At 39.7% G+C, this 25427-nt stretch overlaps 2 protein-coding genes across 3 annotated transcripts; one reads left to right on the top strand and one right to left on the bottom strand.

Moving 5' to 3' along the window:
* Positions 1-1327: 1327 nt before the first annotated feature.
* On the top strand, positions 1328-11281 carry crfb16 (cytokine receptor family member B16). Of its 2 annotated transcripts, none has more exons than XM_077193479.1 (7): positions 1328-1660; positions 3408-3531; positions 7359-7546; positions 7641-7765; positions 9078-9225; positions 9370-9518; positions 10380-11281. In XM_077193479.1, exons 1-7 carry the CDS (start codon positions 1603-1605, stop codon positions 10482-10484), a joined length of 897 nt encoding a protein of 298 aa, XP_077049594.1. In that variant the 5' UTR covers positions 1328-1602; the 3' UTR covers positions 10485-11281. The 2 variants fall into 2 exon arrangements, with proteins under 2 accessions (XP_077049594.1, XP_077049681.1); XM_077193566.1 differs by lacking the exon at positions 1328-1660 and adding an exon at positions 2179-2267.
* Positions 10833-24355, bottom strand: parla (presenilin associated, rhomboid-like a). Its single transcript, XM_077193350.1, has 10 exons — positions 24154-24355; positions 23653-23851; positions 23051-23164; positions 22843-22972; positions 17195-17290; positions 16588-16737; positions 16420-16490; positions 15199-15300; positions 15012-15109; positions 10833-12064 (listed from the first exon to the last, which is right to left on the bottom strand). The coding sequence occupies exons 1-10, from the start codon at positions 24231-24233 to the stop codon at positions 11938-11940; spliced, it is 1167 nt and encodes a 388-aa protein (XP_077049465.1). The 5' UTR covers positions 24234-24355; the 3' UTR covers positions 10833-11937.
* Between the last annotated feature and the right edge of the window lie 1072 nt (positions 24356-25427).

Genomic DNA, 25427 nt, shown 5'->3' with positions numbered 1-25427 from the left:
CAAACAGCTGAACAGAATGACGAAATCAAATCAATAACTGACGTGAGAAACTCAGGCGGGAAAACAGCAAACAAAGTCCAAACATTACAGACCCGTGACAACTGTGAAATAACATGAAATAGGTAAACAACAACAACAACAACCATCTTTGAGCTGTTTCACACAGAAGGACCACAAGCTCTCAACATTAGCGGTTTTGAGGGAAGAGAGAAGAAAGAGCTAAATGTTCTTTAGCTAGTTGTAGAACTGACTGTGCTCTTTAGAATTTACGACATTTTATTTATTCATTTAAATTAATGTTTACATAATGTTACAAATAATGTCTGGCAAACCTTATTGGTCCTCATCTGAAAATTGATCATATTTTTTAATCATTTAGAATAAAAGACTCATTTTGGGTGTTCTCAGTTCTGGTTGTCAGTGACTTCCTGCAAGACACTCTTCTGCCATCTTCAGGGTAAAACTTGGCATTTCATGTGACAATTAGTTGCTTGCACAAACTTGTTATTATCTTGGATAGTGTATTTTTTTTGGCAGCCTTTTAATTATATTTAAATATTAATTATGTGTATTGCGTTCTTTGTGCACAGACTTCAGCTGATGGTGTCTGATCATTTCATCCCTTTTGTGATCAGTCATATTCTGTGTGATGTCATGAACGTGCATATGAATTTTGTATCTGTAACTGTACATTTGAGTCTATTTGCAAATATAGAGCGTTTTGTTACATTTACAAGAATGTTTGACCAATCTAAACATATTTTCAAAAAATATTTTGTTAGCACTTTATTATAAGACCATATAGGCCTACATTATCCGTGTTCAGAAAAAATATTCATTAGGGTTTTATTGTGTAAGTTATTATCCAACATTCATTTGACAAAACCAAAAAGATTATTTAACGTTTTGTTGTCATTGCATAAGTACCAGTCTTTCCCAGTATTTACAGGTGTTGTCTTTGTCTCTTTCTTTCTAATTCATATTATTTACTGACACTATCTTCTTAACAGACACTTTCTTAACTTTTTTATCTTATTTTACCATCTTATGTTTCACTGGAAGTCCAATCATTGGGCTTGTGATCATGATCTTGATATCAATGATGCCACTGGTATTTTATCAAAAATATATATGTCGAATGGAAGTTTGACAAACTTTATTAAGTATTTTTAATCTTAGATGTAAAATTCATAAAATATGCATAATTCAATGCAGTGCAAAATACAATTTCAATCAACATATAGACCTAACACACCTCCTCCTACAAAGGGACTCTCCTTGTGTTTAACATAGTTTCATAAATCTCATGCAACCGTAATTTTCAAACAGGTCCTACAGGTTTATTCCAAAGCGTGAGGTATCTCGCCCAACGAGTCATGCTGTTCGCGGCACCTTTCGTTTCTCCAGTCTCAAGTTTCTCCTTTAGGCTTATTTACAGGCGCAGATAACATGAAGACACCTCTAACACCATTATTCTCAGGGACCGTTTTAGTTGAGAAGGAACAGTGGGAAAACCCTGGACTCTTTTGGGTTGTTGCAAAGAAAGAGGGATCCAGGGCCTGACCAGGGCTGGCATCCACCGAGACGGGAGAACAGGAGGTTATGAGCAGCGGTTTGATCAAGAGCCTGTTTCCTCTGCTTCTGCACTTTACCATTAATTGTACGTATAACCTCTCAGCAACTGCACATCATGGTAGTGGGATACAATTTTTCTGTCTTGACTGCATAATTATGTTATGTTATGTTATGTTATGTTATGTTATGTTATGTTATGTTATGTTATGTTATGTTATGTTATGTTATGTTATGTTATGTTTCAGTCAACCTCATGACCTACTTTGTTTCCCAAATCATCATTAGTCTAACCTTTAGTATTCTGACAATTATAACTACATACATACAGGTCAAAAATTTTAATGTTAGCATCTTTTGGCTTCTTTGTAGTTTTACTGAGTATCAAAGATATCAGTAGTCTCAAAATGTACTCTTTCCCATTACCCCGTTACATTTTTGCATGGTATACCTAACTTTTTCTGCAGCACTATTTCTGATAGAAAAGAAGCAATATTGTCATCTACTTGGAGGGTATTAGGTACTATATCTTGAAGGTACTCTGATAGTACTATATCTTGTGCGTTTTGCTCTTCCTCACCCAAACTTGTCAACAAGGCGAATGTGAGTGCATTAGCAGGTAGTTGTTATCGCAAGTGTTTCATATATTAGATGAGGACACGGCTGCAGCTGGTGATCCAGAACATTCAATGCAAGTAGGCTTTGACAACATTATTTTATTTATCCATAATAGTTAAAAGACCGCTTTTGAGGATATTGGTTTATTTATGCCCACTTGACCTTAACAGAGACTTGAGTTTCTGTGTTTAAAAGGTTCTTGTGTTGACCTTGATGTATTGCGATTTTGAGGTGTTCATTTTAATTTTGATTTTAGAAAATAAACATGTTATTGTTCTCTTCACAAATCAGCTGTTTCTTGGTTTTCACTGGCATGTCTCTTGGGTGTTGAGGACTAGTGCATCTTTGAGCCTTTCAAAACGAGTAAAAATTAGATACTCTAAGACTTTTACTGGAGTAGTATTTGAATTGGTGACTTGCAATGGTGTCATTCACACTTTAGGGTATCTGTACTTTTACTCAAGTATGGTTTTTAGGTACTCTTTACACCTCTGCCTGATAGCATAACTTGCACATAGTACCATATCACTGTATTTATGTACTTTTCTGATGCTTACAAAGCATTTCACTTAATCATTAAACAGTCAAATATTTTTAAGTTACAGTAAATTTTACTTATTTTCCCTTCCACATCGTATCATTTATCTGAACATTAGCTTCTTTAACTTTGGTGGAAATTAACATAATATTGTATGTTTTAAGATATATATATATATATATATTTAAATAATAAAGAAATAAAAAACAGTGATTGGTAAATCCTCTGCAGTACAGCTATGACACCTTATTAGAGGTATTAGCATGTATAGATATTAAATTAGGTAATGTAATTGCAGTACTACAGTATTTATGGTCATGAACAGGTTTATGTAATGAATTTAATGTTTGACATTCTTAAAATGCTTTTAACCAATGCAAGGAGACTGAATGAATGTTGCTTGAGGCTCTGAACACTCTGATCAGTATGTGTGAATGTTTTTGCAAGTACAGAAAGTCAAAAAGTAAAAAAAAAACAAAAAAACATTCATCATAAAGATCCGGTTTCTTCCAAATGTCATGTCAAGTCACCTTTATTTATATAGCGCTTTTTACAATACAGATTGTTTCAAAGCAGCTTAACAGAGATAATAGGAAAATAATGTTGTAATAATATGGTTAAATATAAAATTAAATGTCCCCAATGTATGTCAAATGTTAATATTGTTCATGCATTTCAGATTCAAGTACACTACCGATCCCTCTTAACACCTCAATGCATTCAGTAAACATGAAGCACATACTGAAATGGAGCCCCTTGCATGCGTCCTGTTCCACTGTCAACTACTCTGTGCAATTTCAAGGGTATGCACATCAGTTTTTTTTTATTGCTTAGGAATACTTTTTAAAAATGCATTGTGTACAGAATGTCAACATTTTATGTTATGATACACAATAAATATCAGACGAAAACAATGAAATCATCACATGACCAGTATGGCCACAAACTGCCCAGTAATGTATTTCTTTGCTTACTGAGCTATTGGTGACTGAACTGTCCTTCAAAAAGACTGGAATGCTCATTTGTGCATCTGTGTATGAGTTTCTATATCCAGCAGTAACTGTAAACTGTAAGGTATTTTAATTTTTTTTAGCAGAAAAAAAATCAAGTTAACACTTAAATATGACATGTCACATTTATTTATAGCGCTTTAACAATATTGATTGTTTCAAAGTAGCTTCACAGAAATAAACTGGAAAAAATATATAAATTTATCAATTATGAAATTACTTCAAATTCAGCTGTAAAGCAGCTCTACAGAAGGCAACTGTCATTATTAATCTCAAGTCAGTTCAATGTTGATTCATTTCAGTTCGATGACAGTGTCGGTGTTGCAAAGTTCTGTCAGTTTACATTCTAGACTGCAATTCTTTGAACAAGATGATGTTTGTTGATGTTATCAATAACAGCCTGGCAGAAGTATTTCTTAAGCGTTTAGTCTCCTCTTCATGCAAAAACATGTCAGGCATCAAAATATAGTTGCAAAAACACTATTTAGTCTGCCAAAAAAAAAAAAAAAAACTGCCAAGCCAAAAAAAGTTGCTGTTTGGATTTAATAATCAAACATTTAAGAATGATTGGATCATTATTGCAGTGATTATTATGTTCCCTTTCGTTGTCACTCCGAGTTACGTCGGATGACGACGAATGGGGTTTCGCTTAGAAAGCCTATCAGCTTCGAGTATTACAAAACGAGCCAATAGCAAAGAAATGCCATGGGTCTGCGGAATTTGCATGACGTAACTCCGCCCCACCTCGTTGGTATAAAAGGAGGACGCTGGCAACATGCAGATATGTTTTCGCTTCGGAGCCAAGTGTATTCTTCTCTCCACAAGCCATTTCTGAATTGTCAGCTTTACAAACGAGTACCTCGAGTGTTGGTGTGACGGCGATCTACAGCGAGCGCGTGCTTCCTGCTTATCTGTTGCAGTGGTTTGCCAGACAGTGCGTGTCTCCCTGGGTGCCTCAACACTTGAGTTTTCTCTCACAAAAAGAGCTTACACGCTTTTTCACGCACGTCTTTTTAAAGATGCCTCGCCCATGTACTTCTGGTTGCGGCAGATTGGTATCGGACTCTGATGGGCACGAGCGTTGTCTAGTATGTTTGGGCATTGATCATGCTAGAGCAGCTCTCGTGGATGACTCATGTTCTCTCTGTGGGAACAAGACCATCGCGTCATTAAGGTCGAGACTTGGTGAACTCGCAAGAGTGAGAGTCCCCTCATGCACCCCTCGTCCTTCGGCTGGTGGCCAGGGTGACCTGAGGGTTACGGTCTGGAACAAGGCGCCGACTATGTGTCCGCGACCCCAGCCTCCCTCTTCAATGACGGTGCCCGCTAGTGATCTATTGATTCCCACGGGTCTACCCTCTGGTGGCCCGTGTGTTTCAGCTGAAGCTACAGAGGTTGATGCCATGTCTGTTGCAGCATCACAAGGTGGGTTTGATTCTTCCAGAAGTGAAGACTCGTCACAGCTGCCACCTTCCGGTGTGCATACGGCTGTGCCCGAGTCCGATCCGGAGATGACGGCCATGCTTTCCCGGGCAGCCGCGAGCATCGGACTCGAGTGGAGGCCTCCACCTTGTCCTGAGCGCTCGCGGCTGGCGGTGTTGTGCTTTCCTTCCTTCAACAGGGGTTGGAGCGAAGACTGTCTCCCTCCACCCTCAAGGTCTATGTTGCCGCTATTGCCGCACACCATGACCTAATCAAAGGTAAGGCGGTGGGGAAGCACGACCTGGTCATCATGTTCCTGAGAGGAGCGAGGAGACTAAATCCTCCTCGCCCTCCTCTCGTTCCCTCTTGGGACCTCTCAGTGGTTCTAACTGCCCTGAAGAGTGCTCCCTTTGAGCCCCTGCAATCAGTCGAGCTTAAATTCCTGTCAATGAAGACAGTGCTCCTGGTTGCACTGGCCTCCATCAAGAGGGTAGGGGACCTGCACGCATTCTCCGTTGACAAAGCGTTCCTGGAATTCGGGCCGGGTTACTCTCACGTGATCCTGAGACCCCGGCCTGGATATGTGCCCAAGGTTCCCACCACTCCCTTCCGGGACCAGGTGGTGAACCTGCAAGCGCTGCCCCCGGAGGAGGCAGACCCAGCCTTGGCACTGCTCTGTCCAGTATGCGCTCTCCGCGCCTATGTAGACAGAATGCAGTGTTTCAGGACCTCAGACCAGCTCTTTGTCTGTCATGGTGGGAAGCTGAAGGGAAAGGCTCTCTCCAAGCAAAGGTTGTCTCACTGGATAGTGGATGCCATTGCTTTGGCTTACCAGCAGCAGGGTCGTCCGTGCCCCCTTGGTGTGACTGCCCACTCCACCCGGAGCGTGGCGTCCTCTTGGGCTCTAGCGCATGGCACCTCGCTAACAGACATCTGCCGAGCTGCAGGCTGGGCGACACCTAACACATTCGCCAGATTCTATAATCTCCGTGTGGAGCCAGTGTCCTCTCGTGTACTCGCTTCAACCAGCTAGTACCGGACCCGCTCAGGTGTCTTCGCTTGCTCGACATTCCACTCCACGGACTGGATACGTGTGATATTCTCCTCAGGTGAGCTTCCCCGAAAGCCCTGAGTTCCTCCAGCACGCCTGACGTCGGCGCCAGTGTCTATTGCCTGCGCGTTGGCTAGGTGCCTCCCGTGTGCATGGTCCCTCCCTTGAGCGACCCCCACATGTGCATTTCCACTGTAAGCCTCTCTGAGCATGTGTCTTTCCCTTGGCAAGCCACCTTGCCACCCCTGGGGTTGAAATATTGGGTTGAACGGCTGGATACCCCAGTGTTCTCCATATGTTTCCTTCGGGTCATATGTGTATTCTCTAAGTCCCAGCCTAAGTTCCAGTCTACGACAGGGATCTCGATTACGCATTGCACTGGAAGACAGCTGAGAAGGTGGCGTGATTAGACTGATAACCCCATTCGTCGTGATCTGACGTAACTCCGAGTGACAACGAAAGGGAATGTCTTTGGTTACGTATGTAACCCTCGTTCCCTAAGTAGGGAACGGAGACGTTACGTCTGCCTCCCGCTTTCCGCTGTACCGCGGGGAACGCCTGAGCTTAGTCTTGGCTCCTCAGCGAAGAAACATATCTGCATGTTGCCGACGTCTTCCTTTTATACCCACGAGGTGGGGCAGAGTTACATCATGCAAATTCCGCAGACCCATGGCATTTCTTTGCCATTGGCTCGTTTTGTAATACTCGAAGCTGATATGCTTTCTAAGCGTAACCCCATTCGTCGTCATCCGACGTAACGTCTCCGTTCCCTACTCAGGGAACGAGGGTTACATACGTAACCAAAGACGTTTCTAGCATAACTGTCCAGCACTCTGTAAAATCTCCTCCAGCACATCCCAAAGACTTTCAGTGAATTTAAGCTCTGGTGCCAATTCATGTGTGAAAATGATTCTTCATGCTCCTCCCAGCCATTCTTTTGCAATCTGAGCCTGTTGAATCATGCAGGTAAAGGTACTACTTATTGTCATCCTGGAATATGGCCATGGTGTGTCTTCCTACATGGTTGTTTAAGAAATGAAAATCTACACACTCTATCAACTAGGATTAGAAGAACTGTTGCCAAACATGCTAGAAACATAGTGTACACTGTATCATGAATATTACTCATCTCTGATTCTCAATGTAGGGAGTATGAGTTCTACAAACTCAATGGAACTTGGATGAATGCGTATGACTGCCAAGAGATCAGTGAAAACAGGTGCGATCTCACTCATGACCTGGCCTCCAACTCTGACTACAGCATCCGCATAAACATAAAATGTGATGGACATAACTCATGGACACAACTACCAGCGACTTTCAACAGGAGAGACAGTTGAGCATTATTGGCATTATTTTTACAAAAACAAAATTAGAGATGTCTGTAATGGATCAATTGAGTCACATGTCCATTTATGGTCTTTTATAGCAGTGTTGCAGGCTCCGAAAATGACCGTGAATGTGGAGGGGGATCCCATCCAAGTGGGCTTCAGTACAACACTTTCTGATATGACCGTCAACCTTAAAGTCTGGAAGGAGGGGGATGAACAGAATGTGAGAATATTTTCATACTTTCATTTTGTATCCACTATATGTAACATGATATTTGCTATTAGCTCTCTGTATGCAGTAGATGTCTGGCTTTGCTAATGCATGATGTGGAACTAAAGGTGATGATACACAGGTCAACTTTTGAGCAATGTTGCTGGGCAATGTTGCCGTCAACGGGCAACCAGATGAGACACAGGTCTCATGACCGATCTAAATTATCCAGATAGAAATATATTGCCCATTTTCAATGGGAAAGTGCCCAAGCAACAATCGCTCGGCAAGATTGCCCAGCAACATTGCTCAAAAAGTTGCCCTGTGTATCATCACCTTGAAGGGTTGACGGTAGGGGTGTAACAATATATCATGTCACAATATATCGCAATACAAAAATGCATCAATACGTATCGTGGATAGTGACAATATGTATTGTGTATGGACAACTGTGTGAGAAAAAAAATCCAGTTTACAGAGTTTTAGTGTCAGTACTACATTAAACTACTATATAATGTTGACTATAATGTATAATAATGCAATGGGGGAATATTTGTTGGACCTGATACCAAATATCTGTTGATGCAAGCATATTCATATAAAATAATTCTGTATTTTCGGCTTCAGAATCATGAATATTTTTATCAGCACCAAGGAAGCCTATTTATTTACACCCACATTGTAATATCAAACTTAGCATTTTAATCAACAGTGCATTTTTGTCAACCTTTTATCATATGTCTTGGAGTATCATAAAAATTTCGTATTGTGAGTTCAGTATTGTGAAATGTATTAAATCGTGACATGAGGATATCGTTACACCCCTAGTAGATGGCATATTTCAAATGAGGTTGTGAGTGTCACTATGTTGCTCAGAGATGCAACTGTTCCTACATTGGCTTCAATTGGAACTTTTTTTTTTTTTGGCCGAGCAAAAATAGACAAATATAACTATGGCAATACTTAATTATTCACTTCTGGCTGCAATGAACTGCCTATAAAAGCAATCATGCTTTCAGCTTAAATATTAACACAGTTGTAATTGCCTGTGTATATATTCATAACAACAGCATGATTATGACTGTGATATTACTTAAGCATAAAATGTGGTGCCGGCATTGATACATCTTTCCAGTAGTCAAAAATATTTAAAAAAAGCTGGAAAATATCCCCTGTGAAAAGAACAACCTACTGAACAAACTGTACATCTAACACTCTTGTCTTCATTTTTGTCAAATAAAATGAAAGTAAGTATAAAGTAAATCAAATCTAAGCCGTCTGTCCTGACTAAGGTCTATTGTGACCTTGATGGATGTCGTTGCAGGCCTTAATTTATGCGATCAGAGCTTATCCCTATATTTTTTCCATTGCCGCCCATCGAGGGCAAGAGAAGATGTGCTTCAGGGCAGAAGCAGTAGTAGAAGCCATTAACAAGATCTGCAGCATTGACACGCAGTGCGTCATCATTCCTGGTGAGTGATCTGTGATCAAGGAAATGGTAGATAGATAATTACATGTCTAGAACAAATGCATTAGGAAGAAACTTTGAAGATAATTGACAAGATGGTAGATGTAATACTATGCTTGTTCACATTGACCTGTGATTTCCTTTCTAGAGCAGACATCTGACTTTGTGAAGCCGATGATAGTAAGCGTCGCTGTAGTAGTAACGGTCGCCATGGCCTTCATTCTGGGATGGTCGGCAACACATTTTGGTCCACAGATCAAAGTGATTTGCCACAAGGAGCCCATTCCAAGTGTACTGGTGAGTGTGTGTGTGTATGTGTAAAACCTCATGATCAGTTCCTGTCCAGCAGTTCTGGGTAAGCTACTCCAAAAAAAGTAATTAACTAGCTACTTATTACATATTCAACAGTGTAGGTAGATTACTGTACAAATTACTCTCTCTGAAATGTATCGCAATATACTTATTAATTTATAAATCCCATATCAACCTCAACCAGCTGAATAATACAAGTATAGACATGAAACTGCTCTTTCTTTTAATTCTTTCAAATAAACAATATCAAATACATAAATTATTCTTGAACTGACTAAAGTGTGGAAAGGGAGAAGTTTACATTAAAACAAACATTTTATCATTAAATTCTGATGTTAAATCCACTATTGTTTTATATAGAATTGTTTTATAGTCTGTTTAATGCAATTATCTTAAGTCATTCTCTACAGAACAGCTTTATAGATGACATTAACAATTTAATATCTTGATTAACGGATCTGATACATAATTTTCCTGTTTTCACTGTAAATCTGCTTTGAAACAATCTGTGTTGTATAAAGAACTATATAAATAAAGGTGACTTGACTTTAAGTAAGTGTAATTACAAAAACAAAACAAAAAAATAGTTAGAGTAAGTATTTAAATGACAGTAGTTAGATGATTAAGTAATTACACCCCAATGCTGTCCAGACATCTGAATGAGGTCATCCTTATTTCCTTTAGAAACCACTTTGTTTTGTTTTATAGAGCACAGTTAAAAGTAGTCTATATATGACCCGGTTACAATAGAACAAAGAAAATACACCAAACCATAACTATTTCTAGAAGTGATGACTTGCAGTATTAGAAAGAATGACCACTTGATCTTGTTTTTGTTTCCTCCAGCTTGATGACTGGCCCACCAGCACACCCATCCTTTGTACTGATGTTTCACTGGAGCCCACTGACCTCTTTCTGCTGCCAGCGGTGCAGGTGCAGGGAAGAGTTTGAGCGAGGTGGAGAACCTTTGCTACGTTTCACTTAAAACGGACCTCTGAACAGAAGGGCCTCCTCTTCCACTTGGAAAAGAGCCTCAGATTTTCAAAGGCCGCCTCTTCGCAGAACATGAGTTGAAACTTCAGACTGAATTACTGAAAAGTACCTGAAGCACTGATGTCACGTGTAGATGAACTGCAGTTACTAACAGCTCAACCTTCTTAATTTAGACCGAAGAAATGCCGAGTGAGATGTTTTGGGCTGGGCTTTGAAATGATTCAGATCACCTCTTGTTGGAAAATGGGACAAATGAAAGTTATTGATTTCATACTGTATGCACAGTGAGGTAACAGTCTGGTGCTCTTTATTAGCATCTCCGTTTTATTTTTATAATGTTTTGTAATAAGTGTTGAAAATAGATTTTTTTTCTTTTTTGGATAATACATGTACAACAGTGTGTGACCCGATTTGCTGTTTACAAATAACAAACACCTGGTGAATCAGAATTTTAAGAATTATAGTCACATCAAATTATTACATTCTCTATGCCTCCAAGATTATATGGTATTAATCTGTCTTACTTCCTGTTTTCACGTGCTTTAAGTATTTAAAGTGTAGTATCTCAGTATTGGTATATTATGTTTACCAAATGGTACATTTTTCCTTCAGGTATAGCTATTAAAAGTAATTTCACTTTTTACAAGAAAAAAAATCATGAAAATGTGACAGTAAACAGCTATCTTAAGGCACTTTTAAAGGAGATAAATGTCCACAGAAATCTGCAGTCAGCATTAAAGAAGAGATCATGCAAACTTTGAATACATTTGTCTCATAATATTTTGACAGTATTCTCTCCTCAGGTGAGTAGAAAGCTTTTCATGAAAGTTCACCAATAACTTTATCTAATAAATAGATTCATATTTAAAAATCCTTAGTAAAAACACAACAGTCATGTTCTATTGAACATAGATGCCTTTGGCCTGTATTCACCTTAGACTTGAACATTCATTCTCAGATAATCTGCTCTCTTGTACAGACTAGTTAAAATGCTGATGTCAGAAATCTGCTTATTGGATTAGTGACCAAGCAATAGTGCACCCGTGTATTCAAATTTTTTTTTCATTAAATCATAAAACTTTGCTTATTTCCAGGTTTTACATTAATTTCTGAATCCCAGATTTCCTATATGGTCTCAGACCTCACTATACACAAACATACTGAGCTCCACATAGAGGAGATCAATGCCTTTGTCCTCAGACAATAGTGCTGCTGCGAAATGTCATGAGGATTCTTTGTATAGGCTTCTTCTTATTACCTTTTTTCCTTTACTGATAGGACAACAGTCTTGAGAAAAAAAGGTGAAGGGAGAGACACACGTGTACTGAGTATTTGCACCAATTCTTAGAATTTAGGAAAGTCCTGTTTCTGAAATAAGAGGGTCCAGTGATCTTGAGGTAGCTGAATAATCCTAAACTTGCCCACCACCTCCACCTGGTCGGGGTCTGCCGTTGGGCTTGTTCCTTAGTTCATGCCAGAATCTCACCAGTGGCTCACGGTTCCTCCAGATCATTTCATTACCATATGCAATGTACCACCTGGAAGAAGGGGAGAAAAGGAAATTAAAGGAAAAAGGTGAGAGAGAGCCTAACAAAGCCCAAATGCTTAAATCCCTCATGATAAATCACTTGATGACTGCAACTATTTCTCTTATATTGAGACAGTAAGTTTGGGTGGGGCTCATCCTTTTTTTTTAGTCTATAGAACATTTGATTGAATAAAAATATTTGTAAAGAAACATGGGTCTTCAAACATTTTTGGCCCTTTAAAATAAGCAGAGCCGTGGGTTGCAAACTACAACTCTAGCATATAGATGACCTTAAAGCTGACACACATGGGGCACTTTCATACACCCAGTGCAATGCAGTTCATACACCCAGCGACGCAAGTGTTTTTTGCTAGTTTTCAGCCCGGCGCAGTTATCATTTTCACGTCCTGCGCCACATTGTTTAAATAGCAAATGCATTTCCACCCATCTGTGCGCCCATGGGCGTGAAGGTCTGAAAATCAGGTGTGTTCAGGTGCATTGTTGGTGCGTTGCTATTTTGACGCAACTGAAATAGACTGCGCAATTGACCAACAAAAAACCTGGTCTAAAGTCAATAGCACAGTATTTTTTTATTTATTTAAAGGGCACATTGGTAAAATGCGCCTATAGGCGGGTGCACACTGTGCGTACACTCTGCTTACTAAACACACAGGGCCAAATATTAAAAACAAAAGGATTACAATGTAAAAGATTATCATAGTGTACATAAAGATATGGTTGAATGCGGCTTGCAGTGTAATGGTCCGTTTCCTTTTTGGAGAAGCCTTCAGTCTTTCCGCTTGCAAATTGCAAAAAACACACCCATTACTCATTAACAGAATAGTGACAACCCTTTTAGACCATGCGCCGGGCGTGCAGACCATTTTTCCTGTCGTTTAACTAGCAAAAGTGGATTCAGAAACGACCTAAGTGCACTTGCGCTAGGGCTGCACGATTCATGCTAAAATGTGAATCACGATTTTTCTCCATGGGAATTGAGATCAAGATTCTCTTACAAGATTCTCATTTTTTCAACCAAAATTTACTGCACTCAAGTACAAAAAAAAAAAACCAACAACAAAAAACACAGGACATTCAGTATAACAAAATGCAGGAATTACAAAATATTGTCTCTTTTCCCCTTAAAGTGAATCATTTTAAAGCTTTATGTTGTTGAACATAAGATAACATTAACATCTACAATAATAAATAAAAATAACTAAACAGAAGCTGTGCTTTTTGCTCCAATTGGCACCGAACCTTAAAGGTTCTTGGCCAAGAACACTAACCTACCAACATTTTGAGGTTTCAGGGAGGAACGCAGGCATGTTACAATGTTCCCCCCTGTGCTAAAAACCCTTTCTGATGGGGGACTTGTAACAGTGATAGAGAGGTATTTCCTTGCCAGCACAGACAGTTTTGGAAATTGATTTTATAGAAGTTTGTTTCGTCTAGCCGCTGGTACTTTGTGATTTAGCAGTTTTGTTTTTAAGCATCTCATACTGTAGATTAGGATAAGCTTTTAATTGAGATAAGTTTTATAATATAACTTTGCTTTCCATTTATTACTTAAAGCTCACTTGAAGTTTTTCGATAGCTACATTAAAAACTAATAGCCTAACTGATAAAGTTCACTCATTATTTAAAAGAAGTGAACAGTCATTAATAAAATAAGAACAAATACACAAATTACAAGCAGAGATGAATACTAAATAACAAAGTTTACAAAGTCTAACAGTAGTATTCAGCTACAGAAATTAAGTCTAAATGTAAAATAACACTATTTGTTCACTGTATAAATTAAATATAGTTTCATCTTTGTTTAAGCTGTATTTTGTTGTTTTATTAATATCAATAATACAGAAAACAGTGTATGTATATTAAGTGTGTGCTGTCACTTTAAGACCGACTGCACAGACTGGAAAAAAATGACAAACATCCATTTCTTTCGCAACTGTTCACTTATGACATAAACGAAAGAATAGTTTTTGAGACGTACATTTAGACAGGTATTTTGACAATTTTGTGTTTATGTGTCCGATAAACGAGGGCAGGGAAACGCGAAAGAGGAATCAATTCTGTATTCGAGCGCTGTCTGACAGGCGCCCCTCTCTCTCTCTCTCTCTCTCTCTCTCTCACTCTCTCTCTCTCTCTCTCTCTCTCTGTGCGCTTCGAGTGTGTGTGGCTGGGGGATGTGCGCACAGATAACGCGCGAGTCCCGGTTTTCGTCTCTTCTTCTGCGATTAAAATGGGTTGAATGTGTAAATTTGCAAGACAATACACGTCCAAATGATAAACTTTCACTCTATGATGGTTATATTTAGCAGTTAATCCGCGAATCACATAGGTGCCGAACCGCAGAACCAAAGTGCGATCCATTCCACCTTTAGCGCGTTATCTCGTTGAATATCATTGGCAGAATCGTAGAAATGCAGGATTAAGATCGCGATCTTTTAACGATTGCAGCCCTGCAGCCCTAACTTGCGCAGTGCGCTTTAGACCATGCGCTTAGAGGCTTAAAATAGGGCCCATGGACTACCAGTGACAAAACGGATAGTTCTGGTCCTTGATTATGATTGGTTGAGCTGCACTCTAAGCTGTTGTAAATGACTCTACAAACATAGTCTCTATGGGCAGGCGGGCAGAACCGTTTAATAAAAGCAGCCCCATGAAGCTGTGATTTATAGTGAATTTAGAACAGGGGCTTTTTTGGGCTTCCGCTCCGTGCCGTGCCTAACAGCACCCCTTAGCTGATCTAAATTTACTGTAAATCATGGTTTCTTGGGAATTGCTTATTTTTGATTTCATGAGGTCTTTAATTCAACTCAGGAAAAAAAAATTGATAACATCTTAAGAAAAATGGGTAGATACCTATTCTTTACACCCCCTATAGAGGCACTGTTGTGAAATAATGAACCTGTTCAAATCAGTTGTGTGGAGAGCATTGAAGCACTCACACTCCAAACAGAGCTCCACCAAGATGAGCCGCATGATCAAAAAACCTCCAGCCCAAAAGGAGACCAGCTGTATCCAAAGCAACAAGAGCTTTCAAAGCCTAGAACATATGAAACAACATTATTGACATCTCACTCCGCAAATACAAAAGAACAAGATACACCTGAATTATTTTACAGACCCACTTACATTTCCTGCAGTGAAGCTGACCATAGGAAGCAACACGATGCCTAGCTTAGCTTCAGGAATCTTGGTGCAGACTGCTGCCAGAACCGTCATGATGGCCCCGGACTGCAGGACACAATACTCTTAAAGAGGGCTTTATAGCACTGAAACACCGGCAGTGTTTAATAGTAACTGTTACAACAACTTTATAATATGGTTATAACAACTGAACTGCCAAAACGTGTCCCCAGAATAATTTAAGATGAGATTTAAATCATTAGATGCAGAAGTTGTATGAATTCAACTTCTGTTTTTTTGTTGAAAGATCTGTATGTGAGAGCAACAAAAAAATCTGAATTTGTAAAAATAAATTTGAGCCTTTTTAGGTCAGGCTAAAAAGTGTTGCTGGGCTTGCAATCCCTTCAATGACTATTTCGTAAAGGAGAGATAAATACTTGTGCATATATATATATATATATATATATATATATATATATATATATATATATATATATATATATATATATATATATATATATATATATATATATATATATAATTCCCCAAAAAATATGCAGATTTGTTTATTTCTTCATGTTCAAAATAACTGCAATTTATATCAAGATGAAATATATATATGATCAAAATTATTCTGTAAATGTGTTACTACATTAAACAATAATTAGTTCATTGAAAATTTTAAGTTAACATGTTAATCCCCTGACAGCAGGTTTTTTTTTTTTTTTAAGTTGCCATTGTCACTTTCATGTCACCCCAAATATTCTGTTGTAGGAATATCTGAAAATGCAATACATCAAAAGAAAGAACAGACCTCTGCTTTTTAAAAATAAAATTAAATAAAAAAATTCTAGCTTAATGCATTCTTTTTTATCAACACTTGAATGTGGGTTGAAAGTTTCATAAGAAAAGTTTCATTAAAAAAACAAAAAACTTTTTGAGCAAATAGCTAAGAAAGTCTCCTTTTTGTCAAAGACTACGTCTGGATAGGATTCAGAACAATGGTCAAAAAATATATGGAGTAGATCGAGTCCATCAACTCAAATTTATTTTCAAAGCCTGAAAAGTGTTTTTTTTACGGGAGTTATTATAGCACAACCCCTGCACCAGATGCAACAAAAATAACTATCGGTGCTGTTACTTTATCGTGGATTTGAGCAATAAGCATTCAATTTGTTCAATTATAATTGGCTTTTAAGTTGGATTTTGCGGACACAGGAAACTCACCGCTCCTAGCGAAGGACCCAGACGACCAGTAGCTGTCTTAAACACGTAACTGACAAATGTCGAGATTACACCTTAAGAAAATACATTTGTCAAATTAGTCAAGAACTATATGTACTAAAATACAGACAGATAATATTTTGTTTGTGTTTAATAAACAATTAGTGCTACCTCCAGACATATAAAGAGCCAAAAACTGCTCTCTCCCAAGCAGAGAGACAATGCTAGTAGAGAAGGTCCATAGCACATACATGTTGGTCAACATGTGAATGATGGAGTAATGGCTGAAAGAAGAGAGAACCATGGGAAGGCAACGTGTCTCTGAAATAAAAACAAAGCAGGCTGAAGGTTGATGGCAAAACCTACCAGGAACATCTTGCCAAAAATGGTGGTTACACAGAAACCAATGGTATTTGTCAAAATAAATACACTTCAAGCAATAGTTCACCCCAAAATTAAAATGCTGTCATTATTTCCTTACCCTCCTGTCGTTCCAAACTTGTATGACTTTTTTCTTCTTCTGCGGAACACGAAAGATATTTTGAAGAAAGTTTCCATTGTATTTGCCCATTCAATGAAAGGCAGTGGGATCCAGAAGAACATTGTAACCCAGTGACTTTCATTGTACAGACAAAATAAATAACACTGAGATCTTTTCTGAGTACCTTCTTTTGTGTTCTGCAGAAGAAAGAAAGTCATACAGATGATGAATTTTCATTCTCGGTGAACTATCACTTTCTCAGTGAACCACACTGAACGACTCTCAGCACTCACTTACTGGAGGCAGGGTTAGATGTGAAGTACTTGACCAAAGAGCGTTGCATTGAAGGTATTCTCCAACAACACAGAACCAGAGTGTTCAGAGCTATGATACCTAAAAAACAAGATGATAATGGGTTGTGAACTAAAAGGCAGAAAGCACACCTACAGAAGAGGGCTTTTCACACTTGAAATATTTAACCCCGGGTCATTGTAAACCCTGGTTAAACACTGCTTCACTTTCTTTTTTGTTTATTTAACAGGAACAATGCAGAAAAACATTGCTATAATATCAAGCAGCTGATGCTCTACATACAGGCTTCTAGGCTAAATGCTAAATTGCAGTCCCAATCCCTAGTTGGGCTTTTAAAAAAAACTAAAGAATAATAACAAGATGAGACTGTGTACAACCATCAATATTTACAACAAACCTGCGCTTTTTTTAAGGTTTCTTATAAAAATGCTCCACTTTGCATTTTCAGTTGTATAGTTTCAGCTAGGGATGGCCCGATACCGATACTGGCATCGGGGATCGGGTCGATACTGTCCTCATATACTCGTACTCGTACTCATAAAAATTCGCCGATACCACGCCCCGATACCACGTACATTTTGCGAAACGAAACTGGCCGCCGCGAGTGCTTTGTCGAGGTGAACTGAGGCATAGGGACGTGCACTCCCAACGCAAAAGAGTGCGGCGCGGCACTAGATCTGATGGCCGAGCGCGAGCGCGGGCGCGGGCGGTAATGCACTCACTCTGTGTGTGCGGGTTCCGGGAGAATAAAACGATTCGCGGGACTCCCGCAAACTAGAAATATCTATGAATACAACATATTAAAACTAATAGATCCCTTTCGTTGTCACTCCGAGTTACGTCGGATGACGACGAATGGGGTTTCGCTTAGAAAGCCTATCAACTTCGAGTATTACAAAACGAGCCAATGGCAAGGAAATGCCATGGGTCTGCGGAATTTGCATGGCGTAACTCCACCCCACCTCGTGGGTATAAAAGGAGGAAGCCGGCAGCAAGCAGATATGTTTTCGCTTCGGAGCCAAGTGTATTCTTCTCTCCACAAGCCATCTCTGAATTGTCAGCTTTACAAACGAGTACCTCGAGTGTTGGTGTGACGGCGATCTACGGCGAGAGCGTGCTTCCTGCTGATCTGTTGCAGTGGTCTGCCAGTCGGTGCGTTTCTCCCCGGGTGCTTCAACACTTGAGTTTTCTCTCACTAAAAGAGCTTACACGTGGCACGTCTTTTTAAAGATGTCTCGCCCGTGTACTTCTGGTTGCGGCAGATTGGTATCGGACTCTGATGGGCACGAGCGTTGCATAGTATGTTTGGGCATTGATCATGCTAGAGCAGCGCTCGTGGATGACTCATGTTCTCTCTGTGGGAACATGACCATCGCGTCATTACGGTCGAGACTCCGTGAACTCGCAAGAGTGAGAGTCCCCTCATCCACCCCCCGTCCTGCGGCTGGTGGCCAGGGTGACCTGAGGGTTACGGTCTGGAACAAGGCGCCGACTATGTGTCCGCGACCCCAGCCCCCCTCTTCAATGACGGTGCCCGCTAGTGAACTGCTGATTCCCGCGGGTCTACCCTCTGGTGGCCCGCGTGCTTCAGTTGAAGCTACAGAGGAAGATGCCATGTCTGTTGCAGCATCACTAGGCGGGTTTGACTCTTCTGGAAGTGAGGGCTCGTCACAGCTGCCACCTTCCGGTGTGCATACGGCTGTGCTCGAGTCTGATCCGGAGATGACGGCCATGCTTTCCCGGGCAGCCGCGAGCATCGGACTTGAGTGGAGGCCTCCACCCTGTCCTGAGCGCTCGCGGCTGGACGATTGGTTTTTGGGTAAGGCCGCCGACCCTCGTCCTCGGCAAACCTCGCTTCAAACCTCGCTTCAACCAGCTAGTACCGGACCCGCTCAGGTGTCTTCGCTTGCTCGCCATTCCACTCCACGGACTGGATACGTGCGATATTTTCCTCAGGTGAGCTTCTCCGAAAGCCCTGAGCTCCTCCAGCACTCCTGACGTCGGCGCCAGTGTCTATTGCCTGTGCGTCGGCTAGGTGCCTCCCGTGTGCATGGTCCTCCTCTGAGCGACCCCCACATGTGTATTTCCACTGTAAGCCTGTCTGAGCGTGTGTCTTTCCCTTGGCAAGCCACCTTGCCACCCCTGGGGTTGAAATATTCCACCTGCGGCTGGACACCCCAGTGTTTTCCATATGCTTCCTTCGGGTCATATGTGTATTCTCTAAGTCCCCCCCCTCCGGGCTGGCATTAATTGCATACTTCCCCTGAGCTTGGGATATGCTTCCCAGTGTACCTTGGTATTCCTGTGTTATATGGAGTCCTTTGTCCAGGCTGACAGGGATCTCGATTTACGCAGGGCACTGGAAGACAGCTGAGAAGGTGGCGTGATTAGACTGGTAACCCCATTCGTCGTCATCCGACGTAACTCGGAGTGACAACGAAAGGGAACGTCTACGGTTACGTATGTAACCCTCGTTCCCTGAGTAGGGAACGGAGACGTTACGTCTGCCTGCCACTTTCCGCTGTACCGCGGGGATCGCCTGAGCTCAGTCTTGGCTCCTCAGCGAAGAAACATATCTGCTTGCTGCCGGCTTCCTCCTTTTATACCCACGAGGTGGGGCGGAGTTACGCCATGCAAATTCCGCAGACCCATGGCATTTCCTTGCCATTGGCTCGTTTTGTAATACTCGAAGTTGATAGGCTTTCTAAGCGAAACCCCATTCGTCGTCATCCGACGTAACGTCTCCGTTCCCTACTCAGGGAACGAGGGTTACATACGTAACCGTAGACGATTTTCATTCATCTGTTGCAGAAAAGCAAGAAGAACAACTAAAACAAAATAGAAACGATTTACAGGCCAGAGTTTCTATTCATAACATGTTTGCAGCGTTGAGCGATGTAGCCAATCACAGACATGTGTGTTGATTTCTTGAACGCAATGGCTAATCAGAAGCATTTAAGATAGACTCCCCTCACTCCTCAAAACTTTTTTGTTCAGTGCTGAATTCTGTATGCTGGCAAATCCTCTAATTATAACAAACAAAGTGTGGATATTATGAAAGATTCATTGTGCAGTCAGCTTCATTGATAATAACAGATGTGTGAGATCGCGATGAACTGTCAGCTTTTTAGGAATTAGACTATTAAGGGAGCGCACTTTGGGCGCATTCAGTCATGACAGACCATGCACGCAGTAACTGCTTGCTTTTATGTTAAATTAACAGTGGTTTGTGTGTTAATACATTTATTATTTTACTCATTATTATTTATTTTTAGAACTTGTTAAAACAAGCAGAGAAGAAAATAAAAACAGTCTTCTAACCTGTGTTCTAAAATAGTCTTCTGTCTTCTTTTCTGGGAGCCTATAGTTACTTTTGCGGTAGAAATATCGGTATCGGTACTCGATATCGGCAAGTACACAAATGTAAATACTCGTACTCGTATCGGTTTGAAAAAAAAATGGTATCGGGCCATCCCTAGTTTCAGCAGTGTACCTTTAACTGAAAATGTGGATTGTGCAAATGTAGTTTTTCTCTTCGGTACTATGCAATTCTGATTAGTTGCACCTCTTACTACTCTGTTTGGATATTGATTGGCATATGATATCTGGAGAAAGATTGTTTAAACTTTAAAAAAACATTTTAATTAGAGACAATTGTAGACAATTTTCAAAACTAAGCAAACTATTTTTTTCTGTAAAAGATTACAACGATTCCACCTAATAGATTTCTTGTCCAAAATTTTATTTAGTACTTTTTCAAAGTTCAGGAACTTTCAGGGGTGGGACTTGAGCGCTGAACATGCATATTAATTGAGTTATTTTGATTGGTTTGATTTCACAAAGCATTTTATTTCAACCACCATTCCTAAAAGTCTTTAAGATTTAAAAATATACAACCTATGGACCGACGACGGGGTTCAGGCTTTATTAAGCTTAAATGCGGAGGACGAAATTCAGCTGGAACTGGAAAGCCGCGCACAGTCTTACGTCACTAGACTAATTTGCCTAATCTTCACGGTACTTTAGACCGTGGTGGAAACGCAGACAGCAACAGGTCTGGGGGGAAAAAAGTTCCTGGGACAAATTGTTCCAGGTAATTTTAGAGGAAATGCAGTTTTAGCTGCTTTTGGGTACACGGTCTAATCATAAAACAATTCAAGTTTGTTCTGATAGTTCTACACAACATCTTTACATGCACATCAAATTTTAATAGAGAATCTAAAATAACACCTATATATTTAAAATCATTAACTGTCTTTTTTGCCTTTTGATTAAACTTAATTATAAAACCATTCGCATTGCTTATAATTTCCCCCTGGGTCAACAATTAATCCTGGGTATTCATGTGCTGCTGTTTCATACTGTACATCCCTAAACCCTGGGTTAACGTCCTTGTGTTGCATATTTGCAGTGTCGGTGTCATGTGATACATTCACATAACAGCTCTAGCATTGCATATCTATCAAGTTTTTTATTTAAAAGATTAGTTCTCTTCAAAATTAAAATTTCCTGATAATTTACTCACCCCCAAGTCATCCAAGATATTCATGTCTTTCTTTCTTCAGTCAAAAAGAAATTAAGGTTTTAGCGGAAAACATTCCAGGATATTTCTCCATATAGTGGACTTTGCAGTTTCAATGCGGCTTTAAAGGGCTCTAGACGATCCCAGCCGAGGAATAAGGTTCTTATCTAAGCGATCTGTCATTTAAAAAAACAAAAACATAGATATACTTTTTAACCACAAATGCTCGTGTTGCACTAACTGTGATGTGCCAATAATTACGTAATCCCATTGAAAGGTCACACGTGATGTAGGCGGAAGTACTGACTTAGTGTTTACAAAGCGAACGTGCAAAGATTAAAAGTTTTTCGCCCTACCCTTTTCCGCCTACGTCAGGCGATACCTTTTCAACGTGATGACGTAACGAGTGTAGTCGTGGACGTGCAAGACGAGCATTTGTGGTTAAAAAGTATATATTATTTTATTTTTAGAAAATAAACAAACGTTTCGCTAGATAAGAACCTTGTTCCTTGGCTGGGATTGTGCAGCAGAAACTGCAATTTGGACCTCCAACTCGTTGGTCGTTGAAGTCCACTATATGGAGAAAAATTCTGGAATGTTTTTCTTAAAAAAAATGTAATTTCTTTTCGACTGAAGAAAGAAAGACATGAACATCTTGGATGATGTGTGGGTGAGTAAATTATCAGGAAATTTTAATTCTGAAATTAACTAATCCTTTAAATAGACTTTTCCGACTATAAAACTAAGAATGAAATGGTATCTTTTTACACTCCAGTTGCGTTTTCAATTACTATTTAAAATGTTCCCCTCAAACGTTAAAACTACCGTTTATACAATGTGCAGCGTTTCAACTCAATTTCTTTTCGACTGAAGAAAGAAAGACATAAACATTTTGCATTGCACTTTGGAGTAGGGTTAGCACCACTTTAACAGTGCAAAAGTGGTGCTAACCCTGCGTAAAAAGCAGTGCATATCCCACTTTTTAAAGTGTAAAACGTTCCTCAACTCGGGGTTAAAAGCGGTGTTAAGAATAACGATAATCCAGGGTTAAGCCCAGTGTAAAAAAAAAATCCCTAAGGCCCTAATCATATATTTTCAATGTAGAACCGACCTGTGACCGTCTTTTGTCCTTCACTGAGCCCACTCCACCAATCATCGACCACAGACATGACAAGAATCACCTGCTTCTCGAAGTGTGACAGTTGATTCCACCAGTTATGCCAGTATGTTGTGTTATGACCCTGCACATAATGCAACCGCAGTGAGATGAACACGACTGGAAATTTTTCTGGTCTTATAAAATTGTTCTACACTGATACCTCTCCAAGTTTATCCCGCTTCTCCTCTTTGGCCTCCTCCATGGCCATTTGCACTCGTGACTTTACTGATTCATACTGCAAGATGGCAGCCGTGCCGAAGGAGCAGCCTGTAAACTGAAATGGTGTTAGAACAGCCTCTACATAAACCAACAAGTCAACATCTGACAAGCTGAATAAAGACCAATAATCATGCATAAAGACAATATGTAGGGTATGTTTTCAAGATGGCCCTCATCTCCATAATGAGGTTCTCACATTTTTTGACCAAAAATGTTCATGACTCCTCCAGTGAATACAGGATACACTAGATATCTGTAAAATGGCTTCTAAAGAAATCCATAGAATAGGCTACTGGACATATTATCATTTGTAAGCCATATTTTGGGAATAATGATTTAGTAGCATGCAAATGTCTCCAACGAGACCTTTAACAGACAGACTAACCGAATCACAAGCGCAAGAGTTGAGAATAAAAAATTCTTACCAACATTTAAGATTTAACTTATTTCCATGACTTTTGCAAACCTGAAAGTCACAATTTCAAATGTAATAATCACATTTCCAGGTTTTCCATGATCGTGACGGTAAGAAGAAAGACCTACCCCCACTGTGAACACCAGGGGCCTGAAAAGTCTATATGGTTTTCTGGGTGGCAGTGGCATAGGAGGCACCGGTTCTCCTGGCAGGGGTGGCACAGCATGCTTTTGATTCGCATCAGTCTGCTCTTGCAGACCTCTTTTTGTCTCGGATTGTCTCTGAGCTTTCTTGAAGCCACATCTTTGCTGAGGATGGATGGTAAATCTACCAAGCAGATATATTTTTAACACCTGTCCCATGTTCTACCATAATATAGATTTCCTTTTACATTCGTTGGAGCAATTTGACCTTTAGGTTGCTATCTAGTGTGAGAACAGTATCAAAAACGCACAGTGTAGCAAAACATATAGGCTATAAATATACACAACTACGAGAAACCATGAGAGACAACTTAAACCACGTTTAAAAACTACTACAAAACGGTCATCTCAACATTGGAGACTGAAAAGTACTTCATGTCATTCTTAGCAAAGCGTGACAACAACATGCAAGACTCTGGTAGTTACCTGGAGGTTTTTGGAGACAGGAATTGTGCATATAGCGAGTTTATTTTGGCCCATTTCATAAAGCAGCCCCTCCATGCCATGTCCCTGGTGTGCAGAATGCACTGCTGGGTCGGGGACAATGTTTTGTAATACGTGATGTTTTCGTAACGTCAAGAACCACGTGGTACAACAACGCGTGTGCTTTGACTTACACAAACTTAATGTACAAATATCCAAACCGAATGTGTTTGATAAAATCATAAAAAATAGTATAAATATTAGATTGAATTGCAGAACGTTCACAATTTGATACAACCCAAAATTAATATTACAAAACAAATCTTCAAGGACGTATAGCTGCGTCATGTCTGCGCAGAACATCAGCACTGAAGCCCCATCGCCCCGCCCCTAATGACCTTTTTCAACAGCATCAGTCTGGATTAGATTTTTTTTTTTTTTACAGTCTATGTGTAATAATACATACTTTCCTAGAACAGCCAAATTAGTAATGTAATGAGTTATTATAACCGCAGTTGAAAGGAGTTTTATGAAAAATAAATGTAATTGTAAGTCAAACACATTTCTCCAGAAACTCAGCCTTGTTCTTTTGAGAGATGAAGACTAGGCTACTGTCAGAAAAAGAAAAAAAAACAGAAGAAAGCAATGCTACATAGACCAGCCAAACACTGGCTTATGCATATAGTGAAGAGAAGACTCTGTTGGCCCTTTAGGTAGTTTCAATGAAAAAGCCACAACTGACACTGTAAATAAGAATAAAACAAAAAGAAAAGGGTAGAATGGACCAATAAATATCGTAAAGATTAGACGTTTTGGAATAGAATTCTATTAAGTGCTACAGACTGCAAGGGTTGAAACTTCACCTGAACATCATCATAAAATACTGCTTTTACACCATGCTCATTTCTGCATATCAAATATCTTTAATGAATGAATGAGATTTTTCTTTTTCTTTTAAAAAAGGGTTACACTTTTAAGGTGTTCGGGTTAGTTGCATGCACTTAATGCATAATTTAGTTACTAATTGTCTACAGTAATTGCATGTAACGTTTACAAGGACAGTGTAAAATACAGTGTTACCAAAAAAAAAAACCTGCTGAATTGTTTTTTATTTTTTCAAATTATCAATTGAATGCATCATTTGTAGCCTATGCTAAATAAATGGGCCATTGTTTTTTAAACTCTTTCTCTCTCTAATATAGCCTAGCCTATTTATCAACACTAGGCTTATGTTTCATTTTACAAATGTGCGAAATTAGCTACGTTTTACAAATGTC

This window comes from Siphateles boraxobius, unplaced genomic scaffold (genome assembly GCF_051911475.1).
Source record: "Siphateles boraxobius isolate OS27281-9 unplaced genomic scaffold, OSU_SipBor_1 1, whole genome shotgun sequence".
NCBI classification, from domain to species: Eukaryota; Metazoa; Chordata; class Actinopteri; order Cypriniformes; family Leuciscidae; genus Siphateles; species Siphateles boraxobius.
Note: the sequence above shows the minus strand (reverse complement) of the source record. Positions and strands in the feature narration are given on the sequence as shown.

Coding starts and splice junctions, on each gene's coding strand:
- parla (XM_077193350.1), bottom strand. CDS start 24,233: ATGGCATGGAGGGGCTGCTTTATGAAATGGGCCAAAATAAACTCGCTA. Junction 16,738..17,194: donor CACATCTAACCCTGCCTCCA/GTAAGTGAGTGC, acceptor TTTTTATTTCAG/AGACACGTTGCCTTCCCATG. Junction 16,491..16,587: donor GGCTCTTTATATGTCTGGAG/GTAGCACTAATT, acceptor TATTTTCTTAAG/GTGTAATCTCGACATTTGTC.
- crfb16 (XM_077193479.1), top strand. CDS start 1,603: ATGAGCAGCGGTTTGATCAAGAGCCTGTTTCCTCTGCTTCTGCACTTT. Junction 1,661..3,407: donor TCTGCACTTTACCATTAATT/GTACGTATAACC, acceptor CATGCATTTCAG/ATTCAAGTACACTACCGATC. Junction 7,547..7,640: donor GACTTTCAACAGGAGAGACA/GTTGAGCATTAT, acceptor GGTCTTTTATAG/CAGTGTTGCAGGCTCCGAAA.